Source organism: Drosophila hydei, unplaced genomic scaffold (genome assembly GCF_003285905.1).
Source record: "Drosophila hydei strain 15085-1641.00,03,60 unplaced genomic scaffold, DhydRS2 tig00000063-arrow-pilon, whole genome shotgun sequence".
NCBI lineage: Eukaryota > Metazoa > Arthropoda > Insecta > Diptera > Drosophilidae > Drosophila > Drosophila hydei.
The window spans coordinates 540,617-555,661 of NW_022045657.1; the positions used below are offsets into that span (position 1 = coordinate 540,617).

The window sequence follows — 15,045 nt, forward strand, 5'->3', positions numbered from 1 at the left end:
AGGAAGAAGCGCACGCAGTGTACCTTGGCATAGCCCAGAGCCATTGTTGCCGCATAATGTCAAAGGTCATCATCAGCGGCAATTGTACAATGCAGAACCTGAGCACGAACCCGAACAAAAACAAGAAAGAGAAAACCCAAGACAAAAGGCGACAGGCAACAGATTTTACAGCAGTACCTTGAAGGAAAAACCCCTCGAGTTCGAGCTCTAGACTTTTACAGAAGCTTGTTAATTGTTGTTGTTGTTGGTGTTGTGTGCCCACCCTTAAGCCACGCATGCGCAGCTGCACAGCTGCTGCGCCTCGAGCCGCATCCGTTCCGCCTGAGGAAGTGCCAAGAAGGAAGTCGCAAGTCCGAAAAGTTCCCATTGACTGCTTCGTCTTTTTTTCTTTGGTTTCGCCTTTGCTTTTCAAAGAGGGTTGGAAAAACTTGTGACAGGAAATCAAAACGAGTTTTCTAATTGTTGTAGTTGCAGCAAAGCACATCATGTATTTCATATATAGTATATATGTGTATAGAGAGTGTTGGGTGTTTTCTTAACTAATTTATAATTTATTGTTAAAAAATTTAGCCTAAAGTTGGATTTGTCGTGAAATAGAGTCGAAACATTTGCCTACATATTTCGCGCCTTGAGCACTTGCTTCTGGGGCGGACTGGGCATGTTCTCTTTGCCGCTGGCGAAGATTAACGATTTCTTCGGTGTGCTGGCCGCGGATCGAGGCGTGCGTGGCGTACGCGGACTGTGAGGTGTGCGCGGCGTGCGAGCCTTGGGCGATTTGCAGGCGAGCAGCTCGCTGAGCTCGTTGTTGTTGTCCTGTCGGACACTCTTCTCGGAGGAGTTAAGCAGCCACGAGGTGATCTTGTCGCATTCGGCACGCAGCTCCGAATCGATCAGCAAGTCCTCAATCTTCTCCAGATCTGTGGTATTCGGCTTGTTCGCCTTGCTGGGCGTCAGCATAGCCACCGTGGGTTGTTGCTTGGACTTCAGTGCAATATTCTCGAGTTTGAGCTGTTCGCACTCTTCACGCACCTTGACCAAGAGCTGGTCCTTGTTGTCCAGCTCCAGTTGAGCAAACTGCAGCACCGTGGCAAACTCATCCAGGGCCTTCTTCATGTCCGCCATGTATAGCTCGCGCGTCTCATCCTTGCGCTTCAGATCGCTGTACATGTCGCAGTAGTGGGCCATCTGGGCATCCCCGTCGATGCGCTCCTGGAACGAGTTAGCAATCTTATTGAATTTGGCCAGGGTATCCGATTCACTAGCTAGCAGCTCATGCAGCATGGACTCTTTCAACGATACCTCCTGCTGTAGGGTCACCGAGGAGCTGCGCACTGCCTCGAGCGCCGTCTGCGAATCATTTAGCTGTTGGCGCAGCTGTGTCGCATCCGCTTGCAGCGTCAAATAGCTCTGCTCCAATGCGCCCTTGGCCAGCTGCACCGACTCCAGCTCCGCCTTGAATTGCTCAACATCGGCATCGGACTTCTTGAGGCGCTCCATCAGTATGTTGACCGTGGATCGTGTATTGTTCAGAGTCAGCTGATAGTTGTACTTCTCGGTGATGGTCTTGGCCATGTCCTGCTTGAGCTGCACCAGCTGCTGCTGCAGTGTATCGCTCAGCTGGATGTAGTAGTCGATGCCGTTGCGCAGCTGCTCTTCGCACTTCTGCAGCTTCTCGTCGCGCTGGCGCAGCATATCGTTGGTGGTCTCCAATAGCACCATCACATCCTGCTTCTCCAGTTCGATCTTGATCAGTTCGTTCTCGGCCAGCTTCTGTCGTTTGTCCAGCTCGGCACGCCAGTAGCACTTCTCACGCTCCACAGCGCTCTCCAGCTCATTCTCCACCTGCTGATGGGCCTGCTGCTGTTCGGTGTGCTTGGCCTGCTCCTGGCACAGCTGGCGTATGGTGTCGCAGTGTGCATCGATCTCGCACGACTTGTCCAAGAGCTCGTCCTGCAGCGAGCGTATCAGCGTGCACTTGTTGGCCAAATCGTTCTTCAGCGTGTTGCGCTCGACACGCAGACATTCGAGTTCCGTCTGACTGATCTTTGTTTCCTGGCCATAGGCTAAGGCATCCTGTTCAATCTGTTGTTTCAGCTGCTCCACATTCGCCAGCACCTCGGCATTCTTTGCCTGCAAACTCTCGATCAGCTCCAAGTGCTGTGTATTTTGCTGCTGCTCCGCAGTGCAGTTCTCGCGCGCCTTGGTGACCTCTTCTTGGAGTGTACCGAGCTGTTGCTCCAGCTGCTGCTGTACCGTCTGCTGCTGCTCGCAGGTCTGCTGCAGCTGCTCGTTGGCCAGCTTGTAGGCCTCGTTCTCGGCCAGCATACGCTCCACTTGCTGCTCGTGCTGTTCCCGCTGCAGTTGCATCTGCTGCTCCAGCTGGGCGTAGCGTTCCAGCAGCTGCGACTGCTCTGTGCTCAGCTGCTCGTTGCGCTGCTTGTGAGAGAGATTCTCGTTGCCCAGTGCCTGCAATAGCTGCTCGGTCTTGGCTGCTGTTTGCTCGTGCTCCTCGCGCATCTTTTGCTCTGTCTCCTTGAGCTGGTCCACATGACGGCGCACCACATCCAACTGGCTAATGTAGCTCTCGATCAGTTCGTTCTTGTTGCGTATCTCCTGCTGCAGCGCCTCTTTGCCCTTCAGGCGATTCGCCGACTTGGCCTCCTTTACGGGCGTCGTTGTGGCCGAGTGGAGGGGTGTTGAGGATGCCGTCGAGGCTCCACTGCCCACCACCTGCTCCGCTGTGTGACTGGCCGCCGGACGGAACCGCAAGCGTTGCGGCAGTGAAGGCGTACGAAAGAGTCGCAAGCCCTTCGACTTTTTGTCCTCCTTGGGTATGGCAAACTCCTTGGCCTCCTTCGAGCTAGATGCGAATCGCACGGCATCCTTAAAGAACTTTTCGATTTGCTCCTTGCGCTCTGGCGGCGGTGGCGGCTGAGCCACAGCTGCAGCCGATGTGGGTGTGGCACAACCCGTAGATCCAGCCGAGCTGTTCGAATTGGAGGACGCAGCTGGAGAGCCGCAAACAACGTCCACATCGTTGAAACGCTTCAATTTGGCTTTGGAAAATGACATGTTTACCTTTTTGGTTTTCGCTTTGGTTGCTTTAACAATTAAACACTTCTTTTTTGTTAACAATTTGCTTTTCAATAACAAAAACTCAATAAAACAATTATTACGATCAAACACAAAACATTAACTCTTATATAAAACTTGTTAACAAATGTCCGTTTAATGCTTTGCTGTACTGTTTAGTCCGTTATTGTTGTTGTTGCTTAAAACTGTTTCCCTTGACCCGCTTGCCCCTATTTTGCAGCTGCGTCTGTAGCTGTGTTCCTACGCGTTCCGTTGTCAAAACCTAACTGAAGCGTTGCGAGCTGCGACGGCGCAAATGCAGCCGATCCCGACTCGAAACAACCCTCGCATAGGCAGCTAAAAGGTAGCCAGGGGTTGCCTTTTTCGGTGGTGGTTCGTGCCACACGCACACGCACACGCACACACACACAGTCTACCTTATCGTTATCTTATGTAAACTATAGAAATTTTACTTTTGGCGCGCGCAAATGTTGCAATTGTGAAGACAGGCAAGGCATATCTTAAGACAGACACACACACACAGGCACAGTAGCACGCTTGTGTGTGTGTACCTGGACAGCTGTGCCCAACAATCACATAGAGCATACTCGCAATACATACATAACCGTTAGATCCCCCCACTCCCAAAGCGGAAAAGGTGCCGCCGTCACAGCTGGCAGCCAGCATAAAGTTGACACTCGGCCCGCATCATTAAAGGAAAAGTCGTGGAAAACTCACTGAGTAAATGAAAATGCAAAGCGTTGCGCCTGCGCCTTTTCATTAGCTTAGCCATGGCAATTGGTTTGGCTAAATTAAATTGCGCTTATAGCACAAAGAAATCGATTAATACCAACTATATTTGAGAGGCACATGAACAGCTGATAAAACAAATGAATTGAATGTGTAGATCCAGGCAATTTCCAGGTAAGCCTTTTGAGCTGATCTTAGTACTATTATAAAATGTTCACGGCATTATGCTTTAAGTTATATATATATACTTAAATCAACTAATTCTCCACTTTTTATTTATATAATGTAGATAATATGCTGCACCCAGAGGAAAAGCCACAATTGTTAAAAAAATTGGCAGTAATTAGAAATATATAAAAGGGACGGAAGTGATTATTACTAAAATTATAATATTATTACAATATTTTGTAGACTTCATTGTTCCATACTCTACACATATTAGAGATCAATCTTAAGACTAAGCTACAGCTGCGTTTCAAGCACAAATCAATGGATAAATGGAAAACCTCATAAACACATTAAAATCCATTCTGAATTGTATATATATATATATATATATATATATATGTATATAATAAGTTTATATATCATATACATATTCAGCACCCAGCGGGAATGCCGCAACTGCCAAAACTACTGAATTGTGCAGATGTCAAAGGAATTGCGTCTTAGAGCCGCTCAGAGGGGTTTCTTCCATCCTTCCTTCCTTCCTTGCTATTTTCACTGCATTACATTATATACTCTGCTTATGCGTGAACCCTGTTAGCTGTGATAAGGAGGCGACAGTCAGCAAGCCTGGCCGGTTCAAAGTAAATTGTTTACTTTCTACCTTTAGTGAACCAGACCGAAGCAATCACAGTCAGGGCGCAGCTGGCTTTTTTGCGTGCTAATTGCAACAGTTTGTATAACTCGTATAGCTTAAAGGGTAACAGGACTTCAGTTAGCCACAGCTGAATGCTGTGCGCATCAGCAATTGTATGCTGGCTTTAATTACTAATGTGTGAAATAATTTATATAAGTTAATAAGCTTTACCATTTTAACAAATTGTTTGCTGCTTCTTCTGTCTCGTGATCTTTATACAAGTTCCAAGAATATCTTCTTTTTCAATCAAGATATTTCCTTGCACTTACTTTTCCCGATGATCACATGATCATCATTAATGAGCCCTCAACAAAATTAGAGACCGCCGACAATTTCCCATGCGTGATGAGGCATAACCAAAATTTCATTAGCACTCGATGCGCCAAATATAACCCCAAGAAATTATAATAACACGCTGGCTACAGACGCCATTGTGTTGCCAAGTTTGTGTCTGTTGCCTCGCACAAAGTGATCGCCGCATAAGAAAGGGTTCTTGCACCCTCAACGCAGACACAAAGGCATAAAAAGGACTCACAGTGAGTCATCGACCCTAGCTGAGACTGCGCAATTCTTTTCCATTGATGAGCGGCGCAATATGCGTGGCAACTGACAAGGACCCCAGGATCACAATCAGGATCAGGTTTCCTCGTCCGGATAAACACGTTGTCAGGAGCAGGATACAAACTAGCAAATGCAACTGGGAATCCATTGGAGTTTCATATTTGTGCGCAAACAATGCTTCTATCTGTACATAAGCCAATTATGTATATATTAATAAAGGATATGTGGATAAGCCTTAAATTCGAACTGTTGATTCAAAGGGAAGCGAAAAGTGCCAAGGCATTTGAGCAGCAAATATTTAAATTGAAAATCTATATCTCTTATGCTATTTGTTTATGCCTAATGGGATTTGCTGCTGAATGAAGGTGGGATGTAGTTTATTGCTGTTGCTTTACTTGATAAGTAATAGGGCGATAATTTTGTTGTTAAATTGATTAATAATTAATGAACTCGAATATAATTGCTTGCTATGAATAGTAAGTTTTAATCTACTTATAAACTAAATTTAGTGGTAGTGCTTACCGCTGAAATAGCAAATTCTTGGCAAATGCATAAAGCTCAATGTCGAGGCCATTCAACTTCTCGATGAGCCGCCGTTGATCGGGACGCAGATTCGTGACGGCAGTTGCCGAAATCGTGGCGTTGTGCTGCTCAAAGGGTATGGCAAAGCGCAGGTTGAAGGTCTCCTCGAATATATATTGGGACATCTGCAAGGCAAGTGGATTGAATAGTACGTTTTAGTCATTAATTAAGTACGTTTAAGGTAGAGTTACCTTTTGATATTCAGTCAGTCCAAAGTAGGCCATAGCGGCCAGATTGCGCTTGGCGCTGGCCAACATGACTCGATCGCGCTCGTGCGCCGGCATCGAGGACTTGTTGTAGCAGCCCACCAGGGCGAGATCGGCCAGCATACGAGTCTGCCGGTTGGCAGCCAGATTTGACTCGCAACCAGCAAACTGATCCAGATCAACGTCGAGCCAATCTTTGCCTTTGTAGCAGGGCGGCAGCTCGATGGCCGTTGCCTGCCGGCCCAGACACCAGTGCCGAGAACCCTTCCAAGTGGCGCCGCGTCTCACGTGCCGGTACTCGGACATATAGCGTGAGATCGGTTCGCGCAGCAGGGAGATATAGAAATAGCGACGCTTGGCCGTCTCGCCCTCATTCTTGTCCAGCTCGACGTCCACGCAGCTGGTCAGTTCTGTCCAGTCGGCGTGCAGGCCGCACTTCCAGCCGGTTGAGTATCTCGAGAAGAGCCAGTTCTCATTGCGATGCGGCCGGAAGCAATAGCAACGCTTGCGCTGACGCTGACACTCACAAGGACGCTAAGAGTAGAGCTCGTTAGGATTGCCTTAGTTTATTATAGAATTTGGAGCTCACCTTCAGGTCCAAGTCGCGCACCAAATGCCGTCCGAAGGATGTGCCTCCTGTTTTTTGTATATGCAGAAACACCATTACATCGTGTCCATCCATGTCGAATTGGAAGTCATCGTTCAGCACATCCTCATAGCTTAGTCCGGCGTTGGCTATTATATTCTGTGGCGCTGAGGCTTTCGACGCAATTGCCGTACTGCCGCCCACATTGTTGTTGATGTTGTTATTATTATTGTTGTTGTTGTTGTTGGCCTGAAGCTCATTGTAGGCCATCATATCCGAGGACTGGAGTATTACGGCGCGTTTGGATAGTGCGCATACCTGCGGTTCGTGGGCAAAAAGAGCAAAAGTTAAGAGACATTAAAAATGCGCAGGCAGAAAATTGTTAAATTTAATTTTATTCCTCGTGATATCCTGCAGACGAGAAAAAGCATTAACTACACGTGGCTTAAAATTCAATGTATTGCCAGCAAAAATGACATAAAGGACGCGAGTGCGAGTGTTTATTTGTCTTCAATATTAATTAAATGACCAGCAGGATTAAATGCCAATTTGTGATATATCTTCAGGCATGTTAACGCTGCATACTGCGCAATGCTTGACCAGGCCGAAAAATACTCGCAGCGGTTTTCATATGTGCCCAATGAAATGTGCACCTTTTTTTATTTATTTTTTAATTTCACTCACTCGGCGGTTATTAAGTGTGCGCTTGCACTGCACTCGAGCTATTTGATCTTTTATTTACTCTATTTACCTTTATGCAGGCGAAATTAATATTTAAAAAATTTCCATTGCATACTTTTGGGCGGGCGTCTTAATTCGTCACGGCGTAAGCGGCAGTAGCTAATGGATTTCTGATGTGAATCCAATTGGAGTGTTGAATGGGATTAATGAATGCATGAAATTCTTTGTGTTGTACTCAGCAGGCAAAAGCAATCGATGTAAGTGAAATATTATATTATTAATATTCCTGTTGATGAAAATGAGGCTTGTAAGCTATATATCATATATTGCTTTAAGCCATTTTTGCCTGTCAAAACTCACTTAAAAAAGCAATTAAAGAACAGCCAAGTGGTAAACTGAAAGAAGTTTAACAAATATATTTGGACTATACATTGTTTTTGGTTGCTCTGCTCTCCTTGTTGCTGTGATTATTTTTGTCCTTTCCATTCATCAAAAGCTGAAGCCAAAAGTTTCTCGATTAAAATGAACAACTTTTTGCGAAACTCTCTCTATCTCGTTCTCTTATCTAACTGTTTCCGCTGCTTATAGCTAGCAGCGAGAACATAGAACTAGCCAAAAGCGTAAGCCGGAACAACTAACAAGTCGAACCAACAACAGCAACAGCAACAGCTACAGCAACAGCAAATGGGCCAACTGAGCAGCTCATTAAACAATTGGCAATTGGGTTTGAGCGAAATTTGTGGGCAAGAAATTAAACAGGCTTTGGTGGGATTGTGGGTGTTCTGTAGGCCTTATCTTAAAGTTCGGCACAAGCGCATGAATGCGTGTTAACTTGGCCAAAAAGATGAAGCAGCAGCCCAGGCCCAGGGAATAAGCAACCGTGCTGTACATATTTACAGCTGCATGTGGTAAAGGTTTGGCCTTCCGAGCAGGTGCAAAAAGTTCTGAATTTATTGTGCAACAAGAACAAGAGAATTCGATTATCAGGCAACTGCCAGAAAAATGGCCAAAACTTCTCAGTCGGCGCCCGAGGGAATGTTGAGGTTTTCTATTTGTCAGAGCTTTGTTCCATCAACGATTTATTTGCTTGCCAAATTTCTGTGGCTTCTTCTATTTGCCAATTTAATTTACGTCCAGGCATTTATCAACTGAGCCTAAATAAAAAATAAATAGAATACATTTATGTGCTTTTCGGCCCGAAAATGAGGCGCAAATCTACCACTAATGAGTAATTTAATTTTATTTCGCGCTACGCAACACATTCCACGGAAAATAATAACATTTTCGCATCATGTGTGCGTCTGTCTATCTGTGTGTGTGTTAGATAGAGCTCGCACTTTGCTGGCCATTTAATTGCTTTTTATAGGCAGACATAAAAAAATTATATGCACTATGGCCACACACCGCAAACCGCCAGCCACCCGAGGCGAGTAGACGCCACCACCATGCACAGCTTCAGCCGCAGTTTAGGCAATGGCCGCAGCGTTCCGTAATAATATAATAATAGTAATCATTTAGTGGGCAAATTGGTTCGCTGTTCACGCGCCCAACATATTCGCATTCACTCACGCCCACACGGCGACACATAAAATGGCATTGTGTTGGTGTCATGCATGTGTGAGCATTTATGTCGTGTTCTTAAATGCTTAGCACACAAACAAAGACACGACACTTAAAGTAGCAAATGTTGCAGCTGGAGATGTGCACGTGACACGATAAGAGTATTTATACATATGCCTATATATAGAGAGTATATGTAGAGACTATATAGTAGCAGCATACAGCTTACATATCATCCAGGTACTGGGATTTGAATCTGTCTGTGTTGGAAGAGACTTATTTTGAACAAAACTTTTAATTGTTTATATCGAATATCAACAGCCAAGACAAGAACCACAATTGTCACTTACTACCTGAATCAAAATCACTAGAAATGCGAATCAGAATCAATCTGGTCGAGACTTACGTCGAGACTTACTCAACGATGAATTTCTTCAATTAAACACTTAAGTTGTGTTTTATATATAAAGTTTTTCTGTTCAGCAATATATATATGTTTTCTTAAGTTAACAATAAATCTTATTCACAAGCTGGCCTTTCAAAGGACGCACAAATTTGACTTTGAATCAAATTTTGTTGCGCTTACGTATTTTACACGACGCAAATAAATACTATTACTATAGCTGTAACTAATTCAACTAGCAGCAGCAAACCACATTTTCATTGCTTTGCCGGCCCTTGACATTTCCAATTAATTTAAGTGCAAAATATGCAGGCAGTGCAGCCTGGCTGCCGGTCTGGTCGGCAGCAAGCAGCAATAAAAATCAGCGTGGAGCGAGGAAATGTAGGAAACGAGATAAGCAATTTGGTTTATGTCTACGATAGTCATAATATTTGTTATCTATGTGCAAAGTAGGCTACTAAAAAACCACTGAGAGAAAACAAAAGTCAAATAAAACCGCAAGTTTGAGTTAAGTAAATTAATATTTACGAGAGAGAAAGAGAGAGAGCGGCACACAGATTTAAGATTTAAGATTGTGCGCTTTATAAAGCACAAGGACTAACAACTGTTCTAGTGTGTACAACACACACACATACGCACACACAGACACACACATGTCTGCCAACACTCGTAAATTTTCAGCACACCAAAAAGTAAACAATAAAACTTTTTGTAAAGGAACAAAATGTTCTTGCTCAAGATTTGATGCTGAATGGCCATAAAAAAGGAAACGAAATAGAACAGCAAATGGATATTGTGGAAAAATACGTACTACCAGGGATATAAAATGCTACGCAAATGCACAAAATAAATTGAAGAATCCACAAAAAAATTGTAGACGTACACACAATTCCGTTTATTGCTTATTTTTGAAGACACCATCAACAAACCAAATTCTCTTCTTTTAGAAACACAAATATAACGCTCCGGTGATTTCGCGTACGCAAACTATTGAAAGATTAAATATTAAAAATGATTTGAATTGGAATTATTTGAGCAGGAAAACTCACGAATTCTTGGCCTTATTTCGTGCATTTCCGCCATGGCATCAAATTGATTCTCCTCCTGCACCACCTGCGCGTTCTCTGCGTGCAGGCTCAAACAAAGGCTTAAAATGAGTAGCAGAAATAATGGCAACTGAGCTGCGTGCATGGCTATAAACATTTGGCCCACGTCTTCCCTTAAAAACTAGCAAAAAGTTTCCGCTCAAGCCTCACGCTTTAATACAGTTAAGCCATTTCTTCGAATATGCTATAGCACTCATACATGGACACACACTGATTAGTGGAATCGAGACGCAAGTGGCCAGGCTTGCAGCCGCAGCCCAGCTTGCAGGTATTGAAGCAGCTGTCGTCGAAGTTATAGGGCACCGTGCAGGTCTCCTCGAAGCAGGGCAAACAAACAAGCTCCTCGTTCTCGCCACAAGCTGCAAGAAAACTCATACTGTCGCACTTATACTGTTACACGGCTTATACGATTACATACACTTCTCAACTGGAGCTGCCAGCAAGCAGCTGAGCAGCGATGCAAATGCAAACAACAACATGACGCAACAGCACGCGGTAACAACCTGTGCCCCATAGCGCACTACGGCTAACAGTGCGCTCGTTCTCTACGCTCTTTAAGCATTGCGAATTGTGTGTTATGGCAATTAGCCAAGTTTACATTTGCTCTGCTGCTGCGCTTGTTGACAGAGAGGGTATACAAACGTCAAGAATTACCACGCTTTCGCTCAACTTAGCTCAGCGATTGAGCACTAAAGGCAAAATAGTTAAGCAAGCGAGGCAGTGTAAGGCTATTAGAGTGCTGACTTTTAGATACCCTGTAATGGCAAGTGTGCTTGGCAAACAGGACAACTAGCATCTCAGTATGTGATTGCTTACAGCAGTAAGAAGCGACTAAAAGCGAAACTTTTCCCAGCTCAAACACTCGAAAAGTATATCTCTGTATATATATAAACATTATTGATGTCTAAATTTCCAAACTATTCATTATAAAATAAATCATGCTTGGAATTAAAACCCTTCCATTTGAATGCATGTCTTTTTGCCTGTCCGAAAATCTATGTATTATCTTTTTTCCATAATACATAGAGTATACAAATATAAAGTCTTTATGAAAATGTGTTTATGTAAATATTGATTTAAGTTTACGTTTTTTAATTAAGACACAAAGCTTGAAGCTTTAATAGCTTTAATATATACACAAATATATTAGAATAAATTATTTAAATTGAATAAATTTAACTATTGTAAAACAAAAAATGTATAAATTCCTTGAACAATTTGCTTAATAAATGAAATTTTGCTTAGTCAACTTACATACAAATACAAAGATTATATTATCCCTTATTTCAGTGCGGCCCAAACTTATTAATAGCTCACAATAGTTAAATATTGTGCTTAAGTGCTGCTTTCATTATACATATTCTAACAATTTGGCAGCTATAATGGCATATATATATATACATACACATACATAAATACATAGACATATTTAACGATCCGCACAAAAGAAATCTGGGCCCGAAATGCGCAACCCCAAAAGTGTGCTATCAAATATTTATATGCCGCCTGCTAATGGCGTGACTTTGGGCTTTTTTTGACAAGGCGAGTGGTGAATGCCGCAAATAATTCACATTTGCCGTGTAATAATCGCATTGGCATGTTTAAATCGCATAAGCAGCGGCCTCTTTTATGCACAAAATTTACACAAAAATTTTCTGCCGAAAATGTGCTTCATGTGCACAACCCATGCAGTCCTCAAATTCACTCTGTGTGTGCACTCCTCCATACATGTTCATGTATTTGTTTAAATGATAATAAAATGCAGCACTCTAATGTAATTTATCACTAGAACAGTGTGTGTGTGTGTGTGTTGTAGCCAGTGTTGTATAATTTTTATATTTCCGTTTTCATGTCAGCCACATGGAGAGCATTGGATTTTATATGATTGTACGAGTCCTGCCTACTACAGTCTTATTGTTTACCTGACAGGCACAGTGTGTGTGGGTGTGTGTAGTCCTTTTCGGTTGGCCATTTCATTCGCCTGATTGTATGTGTATTGTGTTTTGTGTCTGGCCATTGAATTGTTAGCCACAAAAATGGTATATGACAGCGTCAAAGCGGCTGCCCCTAACAGCTCTTAACTTGACTTGCGCTTATACTGCAAATAAATACATGGCTTAAGCCGAACACTTGTCATCGCACTCCAGTTCAAGTAGGTGAGGGAATTGGAATTCGAATTGAGGTGCTTTAAGGTGAGTGTTTTATTTATATATCTCACTTTATTTGAAGTCGTTGGGTGTTTTATGCCTTCTTTGAGTAGGAATGAAAGCACTCTCAGATTATTAACATAAAAATTTGTGTAGTTAAGATTAACTAATGCCTATAGCTGCTTTAATCTATAAAGCAAGCTCTAAGTCAATCAAGAGAACTTAATTATGACAATTGGCAGAGTAAAGATAGTTGCCCTCAAGTTCTATCCATAAATTTAGATACACGTTGAGGATTGATGTATTCACTTTATGTTTGTCATTTCATTTATCAAATGGAAACTCAAACTTAGTGGGTTGCTCTGGATTTTATGCTTTAAATCATTGAAAATCGCTTATATTCTTAAAAGAGCGTTAGTATAACAGAAAAGGGATCAACACATGATGGACGCACATATATTATTTTTTAAAGCACAACGCTGAAAGCTAATCTATTTTAAGTGTCTGTAAGGCATTCAACCAAACCATGTGCTGGGTGTCTGTGTCTACGTTAATGAAATGTAGCATAATATTTTTAGTTTAGACATTGGCCGACTACACAATGAGTGTGTGTGTGATAAGCGTTGTGTAAATCCCGAAAATAAGCAAAGACATAACATAGAACACGCACCCACACATACTTAGACAAATCCCCTATAAGAGCTGAATAGCTTTGGATATCCTCTCGCTTTTGGTCACTGACCATAAATTCAACTAAAATATATTTTGACATTTTGCACGCAAAGCGCTTGATGAGCGGCGTAGAGCAGAGGCTGAGTGGGAGTGAGAGTGGATGAGGCTAACTAAGCGTATTGGCCTTCCTACATCCCAGGGTGCAAATGGGCCAAAAGGGAGAGCACACAGTTACATAAAGGTCATCGCAAGGACCAGGCCGCATTTCCTATGAAGTGTTAACATGCGATAACAGCTAAGGCAGAGGGCCGCCGTCCCTTGCCTCAAACAACAAACACAATAAATGATACCAAATGCTGATGACGGCCCAAAGATTCCACGAAAATCATGTCGAACGCTGGCAAAACAGAGCACGAAGACACGCAAGCAATACACACGATGTTTTAATACAGCAAGCAACATTTCGAAATATTTATAATACAGAAAACAAAACTGAAAATAAAGTATAAAAAATCAAATTTGATATGAAAACTTTTAAGTTAAGCTTCCTAAACATATACTTTAGTCAAATCTCAAGTCTTCTGTCGAATTACTAGAAATAGTGTTGTGAAGGTTGTTTGTATAGTGTTGAATAAGGCTAACAAATCTGCAGTCTCGAGTAAAGCTGGGATAATTGAAGTGTTGAATAGATCATTACTTTTTGAAAGATTTCGTGTCACGCATTTCTCGCTTCCAGCTCTGTCTGAGCTTCTTCATTCTCTCACACTTTGCAACTCCACAAGTTTATCATTTATCGCTCCGTCATTTGGCATTGTTTCGGATTAGCAGCAAGTGGCCAGAGCAGCAAATGAAGTGAAATGGCTTGAAAACGATGATAAAACGAATCAGTGACTATATATTCCTCATCTTTATCATAGACGGTTTTGCTTTTTGTCGAGATTGTTGCAACAGTAGAATGAAGTGAATGTTGCATTATTCAAGAATTTTATTTAGTTTCTGTGGCATTTTTATGCATCTTTAACTTTTTTGCTGTGCGCTCACCAAAGCATTTTAATTGCGCGTTTTAACAGCAAAAAATGCTTCTCCACGCTCGTAAACTGGTGTAAGAAATTGTTGTGGTCGGGCTTTGAGGGCACGCAACGGGGTTTGTGGGGGCGTGTGACATAATTGGCGACCGCTGTGCTGAGCTGAGCTGCTGGGATGCCCTGGCACGGCCAGGGCCATAAAAATGTGCAAAGTATTCCGTTCGCCCGACTATGCCACATATATTCGAACTGCCTCGGCTTGACAGGACTTTAAAAACTTAAGAGTTCGCGACCTGGCGCTGCTTTTTTCTTGTCAGCATTTTTTAAAAAATTTAATTTTGTGGTTTGGGGAGTTTTAAAATTTGTTTTTTATATTTTTGTTTTGGTTTATTCGCTGCAAGTTTTCTTTTATTGCACTCAACTTGGCGTGTTAATTTAAATGAAAAGTGATTTATTTGTGTCCTTGGGCAGCTTAAAGTTGTTCAAATTACTTTTTTGAGATACTTGGTTTGTTTGTTAGTTAGTTGAGTGTAGTAAATCATGGCATGGTAATCCGAGAGCTTTGGCTATGTCCCTCAGTTCATATGATGCACAAGCTGGGGCAGATTGTTTACCTAACTGTCATAACACACAATGACAAGGGTATTTAGAAGAGCTTTAAAAATAATTTCTCGAAAAGGAAAAGCAATCCAGGGTCGGCGCGTCTGTGCGACTAGTTATACCCTGTAATCAGGCGGTTAGCTCGGCTTAAGTATTTAGTTGAGATTTTGGATCGTATTTTCTTAGTCCTTCCGGCAGGTAAATCTCTCGCCTTCGTCAAAACAATGTCACA

The 15,045-nt window shown here is 42.7% G+C and overlaps 2 protein-coding genes and 1 long non-coding RNA gene across 7 annotated transcripts in view; all 3 read right to left on the bottom strand.

Moving 5' to 3' along the window:
• The window catches only part of LOC111602042 (heparan-sulfate 6-O-sulfotransferase 3-B), a 92,742-nt gene that overhangs the window by 1,427 nt on the left and 76,270 nt on the right, over positions 1–15,045 (bottom strand). For 2 of the 4 annotated variants that reach the window (XM_023318951.2, XM_023318950.2), the window contains exons 3-5: positions 6,623–6,937; positions 6,019–6,567; positions 5,768–5,952 (exon numbers count right to left, since the gene is read on the bottom strand). In XM_023318951.2, coding sequence (XP_023174719.2) covers positions 5,768–5,952; positions 6,019–6,567; positions 6,623–6,937 — 1,049 coding nt within the window. Of the gene's footprint in view, positions 1–5,767; positions 5,953–6,018; positions 6,568–6,622; positions 6,938–9,266; positions 9,398–15,045 lie in introns of those variants that run through there. The other 2 variants (XM_023318952.2, XM_023318954.2) reach the window with 2 other exon arrangements.
• LOC111602041 (centromere-associated protein E) lies at positions 534–3,072 on the bottom strand. 2 transcript variants are annotated; one of them, XM_023318948.2, is made up of 2 exons: positions 1,300–3,072; positions 534–1,209 (listed from the first exon to the last, which is right to left on the bottom strand). In XM_023318948.2, the coding sequence occupies exons 1-2, from the start codon at positions 3,070–3,072 to the stop codon at positions 613–615; spliced, it is 2,370 nt and encodes a 789-aa protein (XP_023174716.2). In that variant the 3' UTR covers positions 534–612. The 2 variants fall into 2 exon arrangements, with proteins under 2 accessions (XP_023174716.2, XP_023174717.2); XM_023318949.2 differs by having other exon boundaries at positions 534–1,227.
• LOC111602047 lies at positions 9,594–11,230 on the bottom strand. Its single transcript, XR_002751586.2, has 3 exons — positions 10,788–11,230; positions 10,313–10,728; positions 9,594–10,250 (listed from the first exon to the last, which is right to left on the bottom strand). It is a non-coding gene; the product is annotated as an uncharacterized LOC111602047 (long non-coding RNA).

What these genes read in the sequence shown, in the direction of transcription:
- LOC111602041 (XM_023318949.2), bottom strand. Translation starts at nt 3,072, where the DNA reads ATGTCATTTTCCAAAGCCAAATTGAAGCGTTTCAACGATGTGGACGTT. An exon ending in CGGTGACCCTACAGCAGGAG is followed by an intron (nt 1,228 to 1,299) that starts GTATCGTTGAAA and finishes AAATTCAATAAG; the next exon opens with ATTGCTAACTCGTTCCAGGA.